This window comes from Pleurodeles waltl, chromosome 11, assembly GCF_031143425.1.
Source record: "Pleurodeles waltl isolate 20211129_DDA chromosome 11, aPleWal1.hap1.20221129, whole genome shotgun sequence".
In the NCBI taxonomy this organism is placed as follows: domain Eukaryota; kingdom Metazoa; phylum Chordata; class Amphibia; order Caudata; family Salamandridae; genus Pleurodeles; species Pleurodeles waltl.
Window position 1 is genome coordinate 28,579,852 of NC_090450.1, and position 17,811 is coordinate 28,597,662.

General features: G+C 40.8%; 1 protein-coding gene across 1 annotated transcript in view; it reads right to left on the reverse strand.

Annotated features, from left to right (window-relative positions):
* Positions 1-17,811, reverse strand: part of LOC138265291 (cytochrome P450 2J2-like) — a 159,472-nt gene that overhangs the window by 103,691 nt on the left and 37,970 nt on the right. The window contains exons 3-4 of the mRNA XM_069212896.1: positions 12,247-12,396; positions 8,980-9,144 (exon numbers count right to left, since the gene is read on the reverse strand). Coding sequence (XP_069068997.1) covers positions 8,980-9,144; positions 12,247-12,396 — 315 coding nt within the window. The remainder of the gene's footprint in view (positions 1-8,979; positions 9,145-12,246; positions 12,397-17,811) is intronic.

Sequence of the window (17,811 nt, forward strand, 5' to 3'; positions counted from 1 at the left end):
AAATACTGCTCTAATAGTAGGGACAATGGCTTAGGGTTGGCTGGATGATGTGTAGAGAAATGTGATTCAGCTAAACACAAGTAGGGCACTTTAGGAGTATCCAGGAACTTCACTACTTTAAAAGGGACCAGGGGGAGGTCAGGACTTTTATAAATTAGTGATAAGAGAAGTCTGGAAGAGAGGTTTTTTTCCCAAAATACTTTATCCCCCTGGCTTAAGTTTCAGTGGAGGAAGGAGGTGACCTGTAAGAAATTTGGGTTATTGGTTTAGAAAGGTAGAAGCCTTACTCCAGCAACAACCTGTCAGGACTTCCCGAACCCTTAGGCGTCCTGGACGGGATGGGGATCACACCCTTGCCTCTGGGTGATACCTGCCCACGATGCATAACCTACATCATTCTCAAAATATCTGCATTGGCCCTCCTCAGGTCCCCCCTCCGGGTTCAACCACACCCATTTTATTTACCAGGGGGATGCACTATGCACCAAAATAATGTCTTGCCTTCAAACATAACCAATGTACTTTGCAAATGTAACATGCTCTGGATTTATGAAAGAGAACTGCAGTGGTTTCCTTACCTTGTTTCCTTCAGGTACCCTTGGATTGTAGCCTGCAGCAAATGAAAGAATGCCGTTTCCATAGGGGCTGAGGCTGCTCTCTTTTTTCCTACAGACCTTACTTTGGTTCAGACCTGAGGGGCTGGACCTGTGCTTCTCCGGCTGCACTGAAAGACCCTAGTGGCCAGGGCTACCTCACCAGAGACACTGAACTCTTGGGGGCCATTTAGTGTTCCTGCACTCTATACAAACCCCACCCCCTTAAGTCTTGATGCTTCAAATTGAGAATGTCTGAAGGAGGCGATTGCACAGCTCTTTGCTCCTGTCCCAGGTGGCTTAAAACACCTGTCACTGAGGTAACGGGAGACTCTCAGTTCCTGAGGATTGCAGATAAGTTGCTGTGCCCTCTTGGTGTTCAAACTTTGGTCAGATAAGCAACTCTTCCAACCTACCTAGGAGCGCCTGCAAGTAGTTTCTCCTACGCTTTTTAGGAGCTGCCTTGGGAAGACTATTTTGTGATATCATCCTTCCTGAGAGAGCAAAGCCAACATTGGGCCTAGAGAATTGGACTCTGTGCTCTATTTTGCTGTGTGGCGATTTGTGTGAATAACAGCAACTTGAAACTCTATCTTGCTAAATGCTATTTATACCTTGATTCTGTGATTGATACCTTGAGCCTGATTTATAGTATTGTATGTTATAATGTGATGCTAACAGTTACCAAAACTAATACTTCGATGTCCTACCACAAGTGGGAGTGGGTCTGACATTTTATCGTGCCTTTTTATACATATGCTTGTTCCCATAACTTGAAATGCTGCAGCAACTGGCCATGCAAACTATTCAACTAAGAACCTCAGGTGGGTGTTTATTACTTACATTCTGTTACCATTGTTACAATTTTTATGGCAATTATAAAAGCAAGGAACTCACTATGACAGTATGGATAAGACCGGTGAGCCTCTGTTTACTTTCTCCTTAGGCAGGAATATGCAACTGCTGTTTTAGCTTTTCGCATTAGTTTATTGTTTGTTTCAAACCCCACTTTTGTGGGAAAATTGATGGGTACTAGTAAATCTTATTTTAGTATCCTTCAGGGATTTCTGGGGACTGTTGGGTTCCAACTGGCTCAGCAATCCTAGCAGAGCGATGAAAGCATTCCAATGATAAATAATCAAGATCCCTGATAGAACCAAAATCTTGGATTAACTTGTGCTAAACCCTCTGGTAGCTTGGCACAAAGCAGTAAAGCATAATTAACTCAGAGGCAATGTGTAAATTATTTGTGCAGGACACAAACAGTAATAAAGTAAAAACACAAAACAAGAAAAATCCCAAGCCAATTCAGAAAAACAGAGTAAACTTAAATGAATAAAACTAAACCAGAATGACAAAAATCTAATCAGTAGACATGGAGATTTGAATTTTTGAAGAAAATAGGCCCATACAGCAGAAAAGTACCACTCGAGCCAGACGAAAGGATAGTTATAAATTCAGGCTGACCTTAATGGAGCGCATGTCAGATTTAGGTACCAGGGAAGTACTGCTCTGGTGCAAAGAGTTCTGTTTGCATTGAAGGAGGCTCCGGATTCTTTTGGTGTGAAGAGCAGGTCGAGCATTGCAAACGTCATTGCTGTAGCAAGAAGAGATAGTAATTCCTGGAGCTTCCCATTGGTGGATCACTGTGGACCGCCGTTGTTGGTGCAAAGTGCAGGTCTCATGTTGCTAGTCATCGTAGACAATTGTTGTTGGAGCGAAAAGCAGGTCTCACGGAACATCACTTTGGAGAGGTCATTGAAGGTGGCAGAGTCTTGGCATGAACAAGCATGTTTGCAGTTGTGAGGAGCCCAAACTTCAGGAATTTCACCTTTTTCTTTAGAGTGGAGTCTTCACGGATGCCAGTCAAAGGTTCAGGACTTTGGGGGTGGGCGTGTTATCTCTCGTGAATCAGGACTCACTCTTCTGAACCCTTTTTGCACCTGTCTCTATTTTACAGTCAATCGGCCTCTTCCTCCCCTCCTATTACTCAATGTGCATTGCCACTGTCTGTCATTACCGGTTGTTATTCACCTTTTTTTGTGCAGTGAATCATGTGTGTCTTTATCTCCCATCACAAAACACTCCTTAACTTCTTCTAATGTTCTGATTGTCCTCATTTTCTCATTAAGATAGAAGGCTGGTCTATATTGAATGTGTCTCTTTTTTAGTTCTCATATTACTTTGAAAGTCATACAGTAAAAAATATGAAATTACCATTAACCTCAGTATACTGTAATTTTGCAGGAGCAACCTGAATTCTGTTTCTCCCTCAGATCCTGTCACCCCTGTAACTTTTGAATATCTAAGTGACTTGGTGCCAAAACCCAATGGGAAGGGGATATGACCAAGGTAAATCAGTAAATTTACTCAAGCTGCTAATTCACTGGTTATCCTTCATAGATGACTGGCCATTCTTCCTAGTGAGCAACTGTCCTCTGGCATAGAGCTTTGCTAGCAGTACATCAGAAAAGGAAGACTATCAGTATAGCTCTATGTCTTAGTTAACATAGCAAAAATAATAAAATGCGGTTACATTTGACCCATTACATTTTAAAGACTGTGATTGAAACTCACTTATTTCTGGACTTTCTTTTTCTTGAATATCTATTCTATCACCAATCTCTCAAACAATGTTTGGAATATTACTTAGACAATGGTGACTCTTTAAATTCAGCTTGTTTTATCTGAATACTCCCCCCAAAGTGATTCCTGACAGAATCCTGGCTCAGGTTCTTTGGTCTTACAAATCTAAATTTAGTTTCTCTCTTAACATGACCATATTGCTGAATCATAGTTCAAGGTTAATGTCAATGCTTTCTAATTCTCTCTGGTTGCTGTAAACTCTGTTTCTCTCAAAACTCTCTCTGAATTTCTTATAGCACACTCATCCAATGGAATATTTATTTATAAATAACTAATTCAAACATCAAAAACAAGTGTGTGTGATATTTTCCTGCTATATGAAACAGTACCTTGGCTTTAATGTCGTGCTGTAGTCAGCAATATTACTAATACTCTCACTAGATGGTCTTCAGTCAACCTCAAATGTTTCCTTCATGATAGAAGTACTTGAAATAATTTTCAAAACTAGAGCACGAAGGAAACAGATCCACTTCAGGTTGAATTATTGAAGCCAAGTGCATTGCCGTAGGGGCGCATGGCTGCCATGTTAACCAAGAGCTCCTGAGTTCCTGCTTCTCACAAGACCAAGTCTTTGGCCTGGGGATCCATTTAGGCTTGTAAAGGCCCAAGCTCAGATTACAGATGGTCATGTGCAGTTCCATAAAGCGAACATGGCCCGAAACAACTTCCTGAAGGGATGCTTGTGGTAGGTCCTGGTATACCTGCATCATGCCTTTGTCAAGTTTGGGGCTTTCGTCGATCTCCAGTTCTTTCCTTGTCTTTAAATGATGAGCTGATTCTCAATGAACTCTTGAGAATACCCAGCTGCTAAGAGTATGTGTTTGGAGGATCATGACTTCAGTGGTGAGCAGGTATCTCAGTTCATTGTATATTTTTCATAGGTGAGGGTGTTGTTTGTGCTGAAGAATGTGTTAATGTCTGTTGTAAGCTGGTGGATTAAAGGGAGACTGACAAGTTCTTCTTGTAGCGAGCCTTGAGAGAAGTCTTTTTCTCTTTTAGGCTGATCTGAAGGTTTTGATGTGGGGTGACAGATGGAAAAATGTGTGCAAAGTGATCGCTCTACTCTATGAGCATTGGTATAGATAGTGAGGCCATTAGGATGAGATGAGCATTTTGCATTTGAAGATGGTCGGTTTGTCAATGTGCTGCATAACATGTAGAGTGTTGAGAAATGTTTAAGGGAATCCTTCATTTTCTCAGGGCTTGAGCCACCAGGACTCTAATTGCCTACAAGGGATGTGTGGTGGGAAGTTAAAAGTTTCCTTAGTAATGTTCGTGCTGGGCCTGGTGGGTTTGTAGATTGTGCGGAGTCTGAGCACTCAGCTTGAGAACTGCATGATGTAATATGCTGGGGTACGGACATCTGGGTTTGTGTGTATGGATGTGGGGGTGAGTCTTGTATTTCTGATAAACAGTGCACCATTTGTCTGATGGAGTCTCCAGTGCTGGGAGTTTGAGTTGAAGTGTATAAGTGTGAGTTCAAGCGCAAAAGTTCAGGTGTTTGAGTGGGTAGGTGGCTGCTTGACTTATTGGGATAATGAGAGTGATATGGCTGAGATTTTTAGTGCAGCTTTTTGGGGCTGGTATCAGTGTTTATATGGTCTGAAGATGAGTATGGGTTATCATATGTGTGGTGTTGGCCACGTGAGGTGTAAGTTGTGGCAGATGGCCAAAGAGGAATACCTAGGTCCTGCCATTTTCAGTGCCTACTCTTGGTGGTATGCCATCTAGATGATATGGATATGTTGGGGGAGAGGAGTATTGGGTAGTTGTAAGGATCATGTCTTGCAGCACAGAGACACCTTTTTCATTTAGTTTGAAGATGTGTTATTGAACATGTAACAGGTGATGAATGGTTAGTTCTTCAAATGCATGTGCCTTTGTCTGTAAATGCATAATGAATATGTCTGATAAGCAAGATCAATCAAAAACACAACTCATTGATAACTTAGTGAATATTTAGCTTAGAAAGTACTCAAGGAATGTCATAAATCCTATGACTGTTTCCCTACAAAATTCTATTATCTTAATAACTTTCTTTTAAGCTTCTTTCTTTTGTTTTAGGTTCTTAAACATATACAGAACATGTTCCACTAACCTGTCCTGCTTGTTTACCTTTGGCCTCAAATCCATGCTATGTAATAGAGATCACCACCCTAGAGCCATCTTTTAAAATTGAGGCTGATATATATTTTTTAAATTATGCAGAATCATCAACATGTCTCCCTTTGACGTAGATGTTGTCTGTGGCTATCTTTCCAAGAATGGTGAAAGTGATTCACAGATATTCAGATGTAGACATCAACAAAACCCCTTTTCGACATCAGTCTGGGACAGGTGCATTTTCCAAGGTCATATAACAACTATAACCCAAATAATAACCAAATAATGCAGTCTGCATTGATATATTTTTACCTCACTAGTACATTCACTGATGTATATGATTATGTCAAAACGTTCCTAGGGTGACATTGCAGATTCCATCTTAGATAGGATACAATATATAAGGACTACTACTTGACCACTTAGCGAGGAGAGAAACTTTAACCAGGTCACAGACTCAGGTTGCAGACCCAGATGAGCACGGCACCAGATTCCATCTTGACCGAAGAAGCCTTCAGCAAGACTCCCAAAGCCTCAGCAAAGCATTCCATTTTGCCTTTACGAACTGGTGCCAGGATTGTGTTCTCATGTGGACACAATCTCCTACTCTTGGCCTTAAGCTTCAAATAGCTGACAATATATCTTAAACAGACAACAACCTGTTGTCCAGGTATATGGGCCACTTCCCAAACTCAGACTTATTATTTATCCATCTGCTAGAACTAGCATAGCTCTTAGAGATAGATCAGGGAGGGTGTAAAGGCTATAACTTGTGATGTTACCATTTTGTCCCTATTATCGCTGTTATTGAAAAGTTTAGATGCCTTTTATTAGGGGAGGGAGGGACTCGCAGAGTTTTAGTCTGTGGAATTCTACAAAGTTACATAAAAACTCTAGGAGATTCTGTGAAGCTCATCCCACCCTTTCTGGGCACCTAAAACTGTTCTTGAGGAGGAAGAAACTCTCCCTTGCCCCCCCCCAACCCAACTAGAAGCAGAACATTTTGCTGACCTGCTTTTCCCCTAGTTACTAAGTATGGTGTGTGTTAATTTAAAAGATTTTCCCTTGCTTCATGTTAAAATATGTCAAAGACATTGAAGTATTTTAAGCATTCAATACTATTCTAGGTTCTTTAATGATTCTGCACTAATGCTCTTACCTACATGTATGTGCTGAAGTTAACTTCAATGTACAATTGGATCTTTGCAGGTTAGCCCCTGGTGCTTATGGCGAAGAACCATGTATAGCTTTGGTCAGGGTGCAGTGTGCAAATCCCGGGTATCCCAACCCGCTGCGGGAAAACGAGCTGCACTTTGAAAAAAAAAACGAAACCTTTAGTTTCGGTATTTTTCAGGGCAGGTAGTGGTCCATTGGACCACTGCCTGCCCTGAAAAATTATTTATTTTGCCAGACACAAAGCGGAAGGGGTCCCATGGGGACCCCTTCCCGTTTGCGCCTGGGTTACCATCCACTCCAAGCAATCGCGGTTGCAAATGAAAATGCATAGCATTGCGACTCGCAAATAGGAAGGGAACACCCCTTCCTATTTGCGAGTCGGAAATGCATTTTGCGAGTCGGTTCCGACTCGCAAAATGCATTTCAACATAGCAAAGACGCATTTGCGACTCGCAAATGGCGATTTTCGCCGTTTGCGAGTCGCAAAGTCTTCGCTACATCTGGCCCTAAGTGATTTACACTATATCAACCTTTTTGGTTTAGTGTACTTAACACCAAGAATTAAGCCATTCCCCCCCCCACCATACATGAGTATTCCTGTATGTGTTATTTTTTTTTTAAACAAAAATGTTATGCATGAACCACAGCGCAGACTTCTCCACTCCTGATGCACTCAACAGCCAGGGAGTTCATTATTTTTTCAGGCTGAAGTCGGTCCCAACTCCCTCTCCCCCCCCTTTCAAAACACAATGGGCCTGATTCTAACTTTGGAGGACGGTGTTAAACCGTCCCAAAAGTGGCGGATATACCACCTACCGTATTACGAGTTCCATAGGATATAATGGACTCGTAATACGGTAGGTGGTATATCTGCCACTTTTGGGACGGTTTAACACCGTCCTCCAAAGTTAGAATCAGGCCCTATGTGTCAGTAAAAGCAAGTCTACCATCACCTCAAACTATGGCAGGCCCAGATGAGAGAGAGCTGCTTCAGGTGTCGGAACCTGAGGCAATAATGTTGCAATAACATCAACATGAACATGATATCAGCATCCCACAATATCAGCACTTTAAAGTGCTGGGAAATGTCAGCAAATGATGCTTCTTGCCAGTCCTGAGAATGGGTGATCAAAAGTTCTAGCTCCTGTGCAGGCTCATGTCCGAGCCTACACTGTCTCTGGACCTCATTAACATACACCATTTACATATTCAGTTTCAGCTTTGCAGCAGGAGTGGCAAGATTTACAATTCACAAATGGAAGTTTGCATTCATAAATCCGTTATGTTCCTCGTAATACTACCCTTGTACTGAATGGTATTAGGTAGGTGCCAGTAAACTCCACCATGCCGTGGCTGATGGAGTTTTTGCCGAACTCCACGCCCCGAGAGTTGACCGTCCGCCCCTATTTTTTTATTATCTTCTGTGATGTGTCCAATATGATGTGCACTAGATCTTGATATTTTAAAATAACCATTTTAAAATAAATATGTTGAAATATTCCATTTCTAAAGATCTTGAGTGTGCAAATCATTAATGAAAGATTATTTAGATTACCATTACTCCCTGTTAGTAATCCAAAAACATTGACACACCTCATTTATGTACTGGGTGGGGTTCAATTAACTGTTTTTTACATTCAGTGTGTTTATCTAAGTTCACTTGTGTCACCCATGGTTGTGAAAACAAACTTTGTAGAGCTGAGCCAGAGACGCAGTTTAACCAACAGGGTCCTGAGGTTCTCCAACTTGCTTGGAAAGGGCTGTGGCATGCTGCAAGTTGTCTGTTGCTGCATATCTGTTTTTTCCAAAGGCTGCAAGTAGTGGGGAAGCTGTGTTGGCCCCTGATTTACACCAGAATAAGTGGCCAATGTAGGAAGACAAGTGACCTCACTGATACTAATACAGCTGAAACACTCTGGGCCTAATTCTTGAAGGACTACCGCACTCATGGCGGAGCCCCACACTCGCACGGGAGGCCCTGCACTCATGAGGGAGTCCCCGCACTTGGGGAAAAATCTCCACAGTGAGAATTTTCATTATGGAGATTCCACCCTGAGTGCGGAGACTCCCCTACAACTGCGAGGCCTCAGTCACGATTGTGGAAACCCTTTGTGAATTAAGCCCTCTGTCTCTACTGATCTAAGGGAAAATACCTCTCTACCTCATTCAATACAGTCTTGAAAACCACCTGATGTTATCTGAGTATCTAAAGGTCTGGAGATCTCTCAGTACTCTCCTCAGTATCTACAGTATCTGTACCCCCTTACACTCCTGTGTCTCATCCAGGAACACATTCATGCATGGGCGTAGTTTACCAGTTTACAATAAATATGTACACAAAGAATGACTCTATGAACTTGATGAGCTGATCTGTTAGGAAGGTATCTACATGAAACAGAGGAAAGAATCATTTCACTATACAGTTCATTGAGTACTTTAAAATACTTCTCTATTGATTGACTCACCCGTGCCCAAATGCTGTCTATGAAGTTTGTAAATAAATCATTGGCCTTCATGAGCGTAAGGAACTCTTTATCATCATTGGAGAAGTGGTGCCCAAAAACCACAGCAGCAATAACATTGGAAACAGAATGCAGCAAGGCAGGAGATGGGTCCACATAATCTCCTGTGAGTAAAGGAAGAGAAAGTCAGTTGGACAACTTCAGGCCAGTGAATTGTTGTAGAGTTAGAAACAATTGGGAGATTGTACTGTCCATCAGAGCAGCTTTTGTAACTGTATAAGCAGTTCTCAAATTGTTATAAAAGTAGGGCTCACATTGCAAGTGTTCAGCCATAAAACAACTTTCCTAACAAATATTATTCGGAAAGACAAATTGTGAATGGTGCAAATGAAAGTTTGGTGACCTGTAAAGGTACAACAGACTACAATCTTTGCATGTGCTTTGCCAAAGGGGACACATTTATTTAAAAAAGTCTATGTGCATTAAAGTGACTGGTCTACTTTAAAACAAATCATTTCCCATTTGGCAAACTATTGTAGAGAGTACTTAGGTGTCTTCCCCAAAAGTCGTACAACAAGATTCACATAGTGAACATCTTCCCCGATGAGGGGCAGTTACCATCTAGTTTGAAATGTTGTTGACATTTTAATATTTTGAAACTGCAAATGTGTCTGCAAGCCATTGGTACACACCATTGCCAATTGCAATAATGAGGTAGCACCTTTTTAAACCCCCTCCTAATTGCGATTTGGAATGATCTGCAAAGCCACTTTTTTGAGTTGGAAAGGGTTTTCCAACTCACAAGAAGGGTTTGTTTATAGACCACCACCATATAGCAGTCACATACGATTTTATTGCACATCATAGGGTTTGATGAGTGCAATAGTGTTTAGTACATCTGTTCTAACCAACAGGAGCATTTTCTTGTATCTCAAACACCCGAAACCCATCTTTGGTCAATAATTCTGAGTAATATAAATATCCCAAAAAGGATAGCATGATTTTTCGTTCTTATCTGTCTTACTTTCTTTTAGGCTTACATCCTTATTATAAATAGGGAAATCTAACCCTTGCGAGAACAAAAACAATGGATTTCTAGCTCAGATTCATCATTCTCTTTGTACAAAATGTTTAATACACGTTTGAAAGACATGACCAAGATACACAAGGTTACATCGAAATACTACATAACATAAACTTTAAAAACACTATCGGCCTGATTTAGATATCGGTGGATGAGTTACTCCGTTACATCAGTGATAGATATCCCATCTGGCGAAATTTATATCCCATAAGATATAATGGGATTTAGATTTCAGTGGACAGGATATCCGTCACCTTTGTGATGGAGTAACTCGTCAGCCAAAATCGAAATCAGGCCCTAATTCACAAATTAATGACAGAGGAATTCTCATGATACCTGTCACAGTCATTATACCTAAAGTAAAGCTGTAAATTAGAAAAATATTCATTTTTTTTTAACAAGGGATTGTCAATGTTTTTAAATGATAACCTAAAAGTGGCTTAAAAAACATGGATCGCTCCTATTACAAATCTGATATCATAAAGATTCTACATCTCGTCTGATTTAAAAAGATGCTGGGTGCATGAGACCCCCCTTACATTGCATATCTAAAATGTACGCAGTTATGATGTACCCAGTGCAGAAAGATGTGGGGTAAATTGTCCTTCAAAATTACAATTGCAACGTGATGCCATTGGTTGTTGGTAATTGTTTCATAGAAAGCAAGAGATGTGCTTCATATGAAACATTCTTGATTAGCTCCATTTAAAAAATGTATGGACAGATTGGGGCTAAGCTCAACTGTGAAACGATTAAATAGGATGCCCCCAATCAAACTGATAACTCAATTGACCGCTGTTGCATGTTATAATGGGAAGAAATACCACATTCAGGGGGTCATTACGAATTGACCACCCTTCCGCCTGGTGGTCATAATCCCCAGGGCAGCGGTGCAAGCACCGCTGCCCTGGGGATTATGAGTCCCCGAGCGCCAGCCTGTCTGTGGCGGTAAACACCGCCATTGAAAGGCTGGCGGAAAGGGGACTTGGGGTGCCCCTGGGGGCCCCTGCACTGCCCATGCACTTGGCATGGGTAGTGCAGGGGCCCCCAGGCATAGCCCCGTCGCGCATTTCACTGCCCGAATTTCGGGCAGTGAAATGTGCGACGGGTGCTACTGCACCCGCTGCACATCAGCATTGCCGCCGGCTCTATTAGGAGCCGGCAGCAATGCTGATGTGAGATTTCCGCTGGGCCAGCGGACGGTAACACTGTTACCGTCCGCTGGCCCAGCGGAAATGTCATTATAGGGAGCCAAGAATACCGCCGGCAATGGCGGTATTCTGGCTCCCGCGGCCTCGGCTGTCTTTTTTAAAGACCGCCGAGGTCGTAATGACCCACTAAATCATTTAAAAGTGTCACAATTCAGGAAAACTGTATTTGAAACATAAAAGGAAACATGATTAATGTGTTTTCCTTTGCATGTCCTACAATTGTAACAGTCAAGAAATCAGTGCAGTGGGGAAGAAGCACACTGGCTTGTGAGGAACACCGGGTGTGGCAAAGGAGTGGAGGGAGAAGTACACAAGAAAGACAACTGGAAAATACAAACGCTCTCATAGAGGGTTTCAAAGAAAAAGTGGTGTTTCAAAATCGAGCAGTGGAAAGGTACAGCTAAAGCATCCATGCTCCATTGGAGGGACAAATGTACGAAGAGGAAAGAATGCCCATACACGCTTACCAATAAGAAGCAAGCAAATGAGAAAGACAATAAAGCCAACCAATCATAAGCAATGGGCAGGCTTTAAGCCCACTTTGAGATAACAATATGTCTCGCAGCAGACAGCACATGAGCTATCCAGTAGGCTTCAACTTAAATGTTACAAAATAATAAAGTAACACTATAAAAAAATGCATTAAGAGTACAATTTGTCTTTTCTTGCTGCATAATGTAGTCAAGCCTCCTGCATAATTTGGTTGAAGCCTGTAATGTAATCCCATGGCCCTCGTTATACTGGGGTAATTCCGATGTAGGCAGTAACTGCGGTTACTGGCCCCACTGGAATTGCAAGGACAGAGGATTCACCACAGACAGAATGCTTTCTACTCGGGTAACTGTTGCTGCTGAAACAGCCAAGGAAGTCGACTCAAAATGACAAATTTTCATTGCAATTCCTAATTTCTCAGAGGAATGTCAGTGTCCATTTAATTTAATAACGCAGCAACTGAGTCTCGAACCTCTTACCTTTCTTCATTGCAAAAAATTCCAGCAGATTCTGTGCCTCGCACTGGATACGGCCTTCCAGACTTTTTTTCCCGAGTCCCAGGTTCCGCATCGCCATCAGGCCAAAGCGCCTCTGCTGTTTCCAGTTGTGTCCCGAGGTAAAGATGACACCTGTAACAATAATGTATGTGGCACTGCTCTTTCAAAAATCATACTGCCTACTCAAGAAAGGATCCTCATTCTTAAATACACGGTGCTCTTGCCCTCTAAACCTTGGCACAGAGTTAATATGTATTCTGCAGCAAAGGTTACTCCAGACCTGACATGCTTACCAAGTCCATACTTGATGTGATGCTCCAGTTCAGGTTTTGTCTTTCAATTCTGGGACCTGTAGTCTTGTTTATTCCATTATAAAACAGCACTAGAAGAATCTGAACTCCTAAAGTCTGGACTTAAGCAACACATCAGGTATGTATCTGGGAAACTTGGTACTGTGTAACAAGGTGCAAAAATATAACCTTTCAGATAACAATGATATATTTACAATCATTAAACCATGTCAAAAAGAGATTCCTTATAGCTTCACTAATAAAATTAAATGACTGTATGAATACCTCAACATTCAGGTTACCACAACAATATTGAAATGTATACGTAATCACTGAATATAAAAGGACTTTCGTGAAAATGTTGTACAAAAACACAAAGTAAGCCACTTAGGACCTGAATATGAGTGGGTCAGTTAATTCTGACACATATGTAAACCTGTTTACCTCTGGGTCGGAATTATGAGTTTGAAGGTATTTGACACACACACTAATTATCAGATGCTTTCAATAACTCAACCTTTTTAAAATGTTGGCAGGTTAAACCTGTCAAAGTTTAATGTGGGAAAAGCATACAATATTTACTGTATAGTGCGGAATGTTGGTGTGTTACACACCAAAGACCCCATAAACTGATAATAGATATTACTTATAGCACCCAATAAATAACACCCAATGGTTATGGGTATTGTTATTTCTCAGGTGAATTAAATAGCACTTAAACTTGTAATCAGGTTCGCTGAGTTGCTTTTTAGGACCTCTGGTGTTGGCCTTGTGACAGAAATGGAATGTATGATCATGGCCGTCCCATCCTGACAGAGGGTCTGACTTTGCGCTAAGCAGGAGTTGAGTCTTAAAAAGTGATTCTGCGACATTCATGAAAATCTCTCCACTCTTGCAGAGTGTAGATGGCTCATTTTCACAAATTACAGCTGTGTCATGAATTTCCTGTCTAATCCAGGTATGGCTCTGTTAATGAATATCCCTTTTCAAATGCCCACACTTTTATTTGCATCTTGGGTGTAAATGCAAAACAACCTTCAATAACAATATGCATTGCTTTCTTGCTGTCAGCCAAAACGCATTTATCCTATGAAACATATGAACCTAAATAATGCATAAAATGTTCTTATTAGGACATTATCCCAGGAGTGGATTCCGGGGTACACGCTCTCAGCTAATGCCAGGATATTCTCAACAGTTGACACCACACCTAACAAGCATTTGCAATGTACTGTGTCTCACATTTGCTTGAGTTAGAGCTATTGACACTGTCACTTCATAACTGGACTTTTCTTGCCACATAAATTGGTAAACCCTGCCTCATAATTTGGTCTTTTCCTACCACATAAATCCAGTGACCCTGCACATAACTGAAGCACTTCCATTTACCTTCTTCTTCTATCTGCAGCCAAAAATGAAAATGTTGCCATTTAGCATCCTAATTGAAATCTGCCATGCTAATTCCAATAGAATACCATTTTCACTACCCCACCATCAGAGTTACTAGCTGGCTAACACAATTCCCAAAACATGACAGCCACAGAGGAGTAACAAGAGAAATAAACTAAAAGGTCCACCTAAACGTATCAAGAGTGTTCAAACAGTCATAGTATAATAAGGATGTTAAGTTGACTTGAATCATGGTCATAATTGGAATAAGGAATGATTAATAAAACATATACAATGATCATATAAACCCAATATAAACCTTTATTTGGAAAAAAACCTTCATCAGAAAATAGACTGTAATGCTTAGAATAGCCCTTAGAGAACACTAAAATTAAAATAGCATCTGTAAGAAACATAGTCATGTTACCATATATTTTGCCGCTAGAGGACATCACCACATGAAAAGAAGATGACCGGAGGTATTACAGTATAACCATATATTTAGCCCCTAGAGAGCATAGTGCATGACACTTTTTCAGGGCCAGCAGGCCTATTGCAATGATATCACAAAAAAGCCCCTTAAAACACAAACTTTCAGCTATAAAAACAATAGTTCCTGCTATAAGAGATGTTAAAAAGACACTGAACAGAGGGAGGGGTTATTAGTTTCTAGTGTGGGGATCCAGTGACCCACATAGAAAGAACAGGTTGTGGTGAATGTTTTGAAGGATGTCCAGTTGTCCTACGACCACCACAGACTGAGTAATGAGCACAACTGCTTTTTAAAAGAATGCCCTGCAAAGCATTAAGGGACCACCAAGTGCAGCAAATATTGGAGAATGTTGTCTGTAATACTCAGAACAGCCCCTAGAGAGCACCACAATAAAAACAGCATTCGTAAGAAACATGGTCATGTAACTATATAGCTAACCTTGTTTGTACCCACCCCTTTCTTGATCTTCTTAGAAGGCAAGGATAGGGCAACAAATACTTCACCCAACGTGGAAAGTAATTCTAGTGTTCTTAACTGTTAGAGAAATAGTTAATGCAGACCTTGTGTCAAATACAGAACAAAGGCGGTTTGGAAGTTCTAACCCCATGACAAATACACCAGAAACTGGATTTACATTGTGAAATCCTATGACAAATGCTACAGGAAGGGGAATTAAATTGTGAACTCAGTGACAAATACATTAGCAATGGTTAATTCTAAGACAATTACCGTGGGAGCGGGATTTCTTTTGCTGAACACTGAAAGATCTCTTTACACTAATATCTCATTCAGGGGGTCCTAGAGAAATATTGCATTTATTCTGTACATATGTAATTTGAAGTTTAGAATTAAATTGTGTGTGAACTATAGTATTTTTTTTTATTTTTTAAGTGAAGGTTGTATCTGGACCTTGATTTATTTAGTGGTATTGTATGCTTTGTCGAGTTATCTGTTTCTGAACCACACTACCTCACTGAGTAAGCACTAGACTACTCCGCTTCTCTGTCTTTCAGGATAGATGCTAAAGCATCCATTTGGAACTCAACTGGGGTCCACCAATAAGGTGGTATCAATGTTGTGGCTCTATCCTAATATTGATCTTCTTCTTTACATGTATTTAGTTTGACAATAGTTATTTTAGTTCACATATGAAGTTTTTTCATTGTTCATAACTAAAAGAGACATTGGTAGTGCTAACCTCATGTCAATTACAGAAGGTAAGGGATTTGAATTGCTTAACACTGTAAAAAATAGAATAGGAAGGTGTTGTGAACTCTGACAAATGTGAAAAGAAGGTTCTTTATGTTTTTGAATACTGAGAGCTCGTCTCACCCAGAACTCTGATACAGTAACAGCTAGCCAGCTCTGATTTTCATTATGAACATTTTTTAGTTTGTCTTTAGTATTTAATTGCTAGATTAAGGTACCTGTCCTTTTTCACATAGAAACATTGGTTGGACATTGTGTGCTTTACAGAGTTTGATTATTCAAACTTCACTAGCCCCTTGAGTTAGTCCTGGACTGGTCTGCCTCACTATTCTGAGGGTCAAGTGCTAAAGGAGTGTGTAGGGGGTCAGTTTGGTCCCTCCCACTCTCCCCATATCAAATGGAAGATTCCCATATGAATTGCAATGGAGGTTTATTGATAGTGTTCACTAACCCACAAGAAACCAGTGTTACCACTTTCCAGCTTCTGCAGTAGCCTCAGCAAGCAATAGCACCTTCAAGTCCAACAGCTGAAAAAACAGTAATAGCTGGCATGAATTGTGTTCAGCCCCAGGCCTGGTACAAAATGGCATGATACAAGTGCTGTTTTATGGAGTGGGCTTCTGCTCTGCATGAGTTTCAGTACAGAAACAATATACCAAGCTGTTGTGATGTGCTCCCTCCCTCACTTGTAATAATGACCACATTATGTATTGTTCTGACCACTGCTGGGTGTCCCCCCAGAGAGACTCACACTAACGTCTAGTAGATAATGACACCAGAGGTTGGGTTTTCATGACAAATTATGATGGTTTATCTAGTGCCTGAATACATGGCTTTTCCGTGTATGTGCCAGTATGTGACTTGTAGGACATGTCAGTGTAGTGACCCTTCCTGGTGGGGGAACTAGCTGCTCTTCTCAAGCTCACCATACTGCATGGTGCCCTGTGCATGAGAGGCACATTGCTGTACATGTGTACCTTGTATGCACGCATGCAGGTGAGTTGAAGTAGTTTTAATGTTCGTGCACTCATACTCCAGCCAGCCAGGGAGAAAAGCTGAGAGAAAATGTTATGGAGCTATTCATGTGAATCTGGAGGCAAAGTACCAGAGCAATGGGTGGTTGTCTGCAAGTACTCTTGGTTTAAGAGGCTAAGACCCAGTTCATGGGTGTAAGTGGTACGTGGTGACCAGAATGAATTCAACTGATTGTACACAAGAGGCCAGATGTATGTAGCTGGTTGCCTGTTGTAAAAAGGGGCCAATGCTCAGAATCAGGCCATTTGCTACAACAAAAAAGCATTTTGGTATGTACAAACCCTATTTTGCGATTCCGTAATCTATTTACTGAATAACAAAATAGATTTGTGAGACACTATTTGCCAGGGGCGTCACTTCTAAATAGAAAGTCACAGGGGTATGTATGATTGTTTTGTGACTGAAATTGCGGTCACAAAATAATCTCGGTTACCACCAATTTGCCATTTGCAAGAGGGCAGGGGTCCCCACATGACCTCTATCCCTCTATGAATGCATGCAATAATATTTTTTCAGAGCAGCCAGTGGTCCCATGGCCTTTACTAGGACAGAAGAAAAGGATTCACCCTTTCAGATAACCAGAAACAATAAATATCTCATGATTTGTTTAATATTGTTTATGCACAACTACAAAAAATGTCAGTGTGCCAAAATGGGACTAAAGGGTTAATAATCTCACCTACACTTGTCTTCGAGCTTTGTATCTCCTATAAAAAACTAAGTCTGAGTGAAATGTATGTCATTTCATTTGCGGAAATTATAGAATATATGAAAAGAAATATGCAAAGTTAAATGTTACGATGTGAAATTTTGGTCTGGCATTATGTTATATTTTTTGGCACAAAATGCACCCTGCCCTCAATTTTGGACGGGAAGACTAATTTGTGCTAAAAGTGCTAAACAGCCACTTGCAGTCTGTTCACTCATTCCTCTTGTGCTCTAAAAGTAGAATTTGTAACTGAACACAATGTCAATTATATTATTGGCATCATCTCAGGCATTTAAGGTAACAACCATAACACAAAATAGTGGAAGTAATGAGAGATCATGCCAGCGGAAACAACTTTTTGGTAGGGCTTATATAAAAACTCAGAATAAATTACAAAATAAATAAATAAGTCACAAATCTAC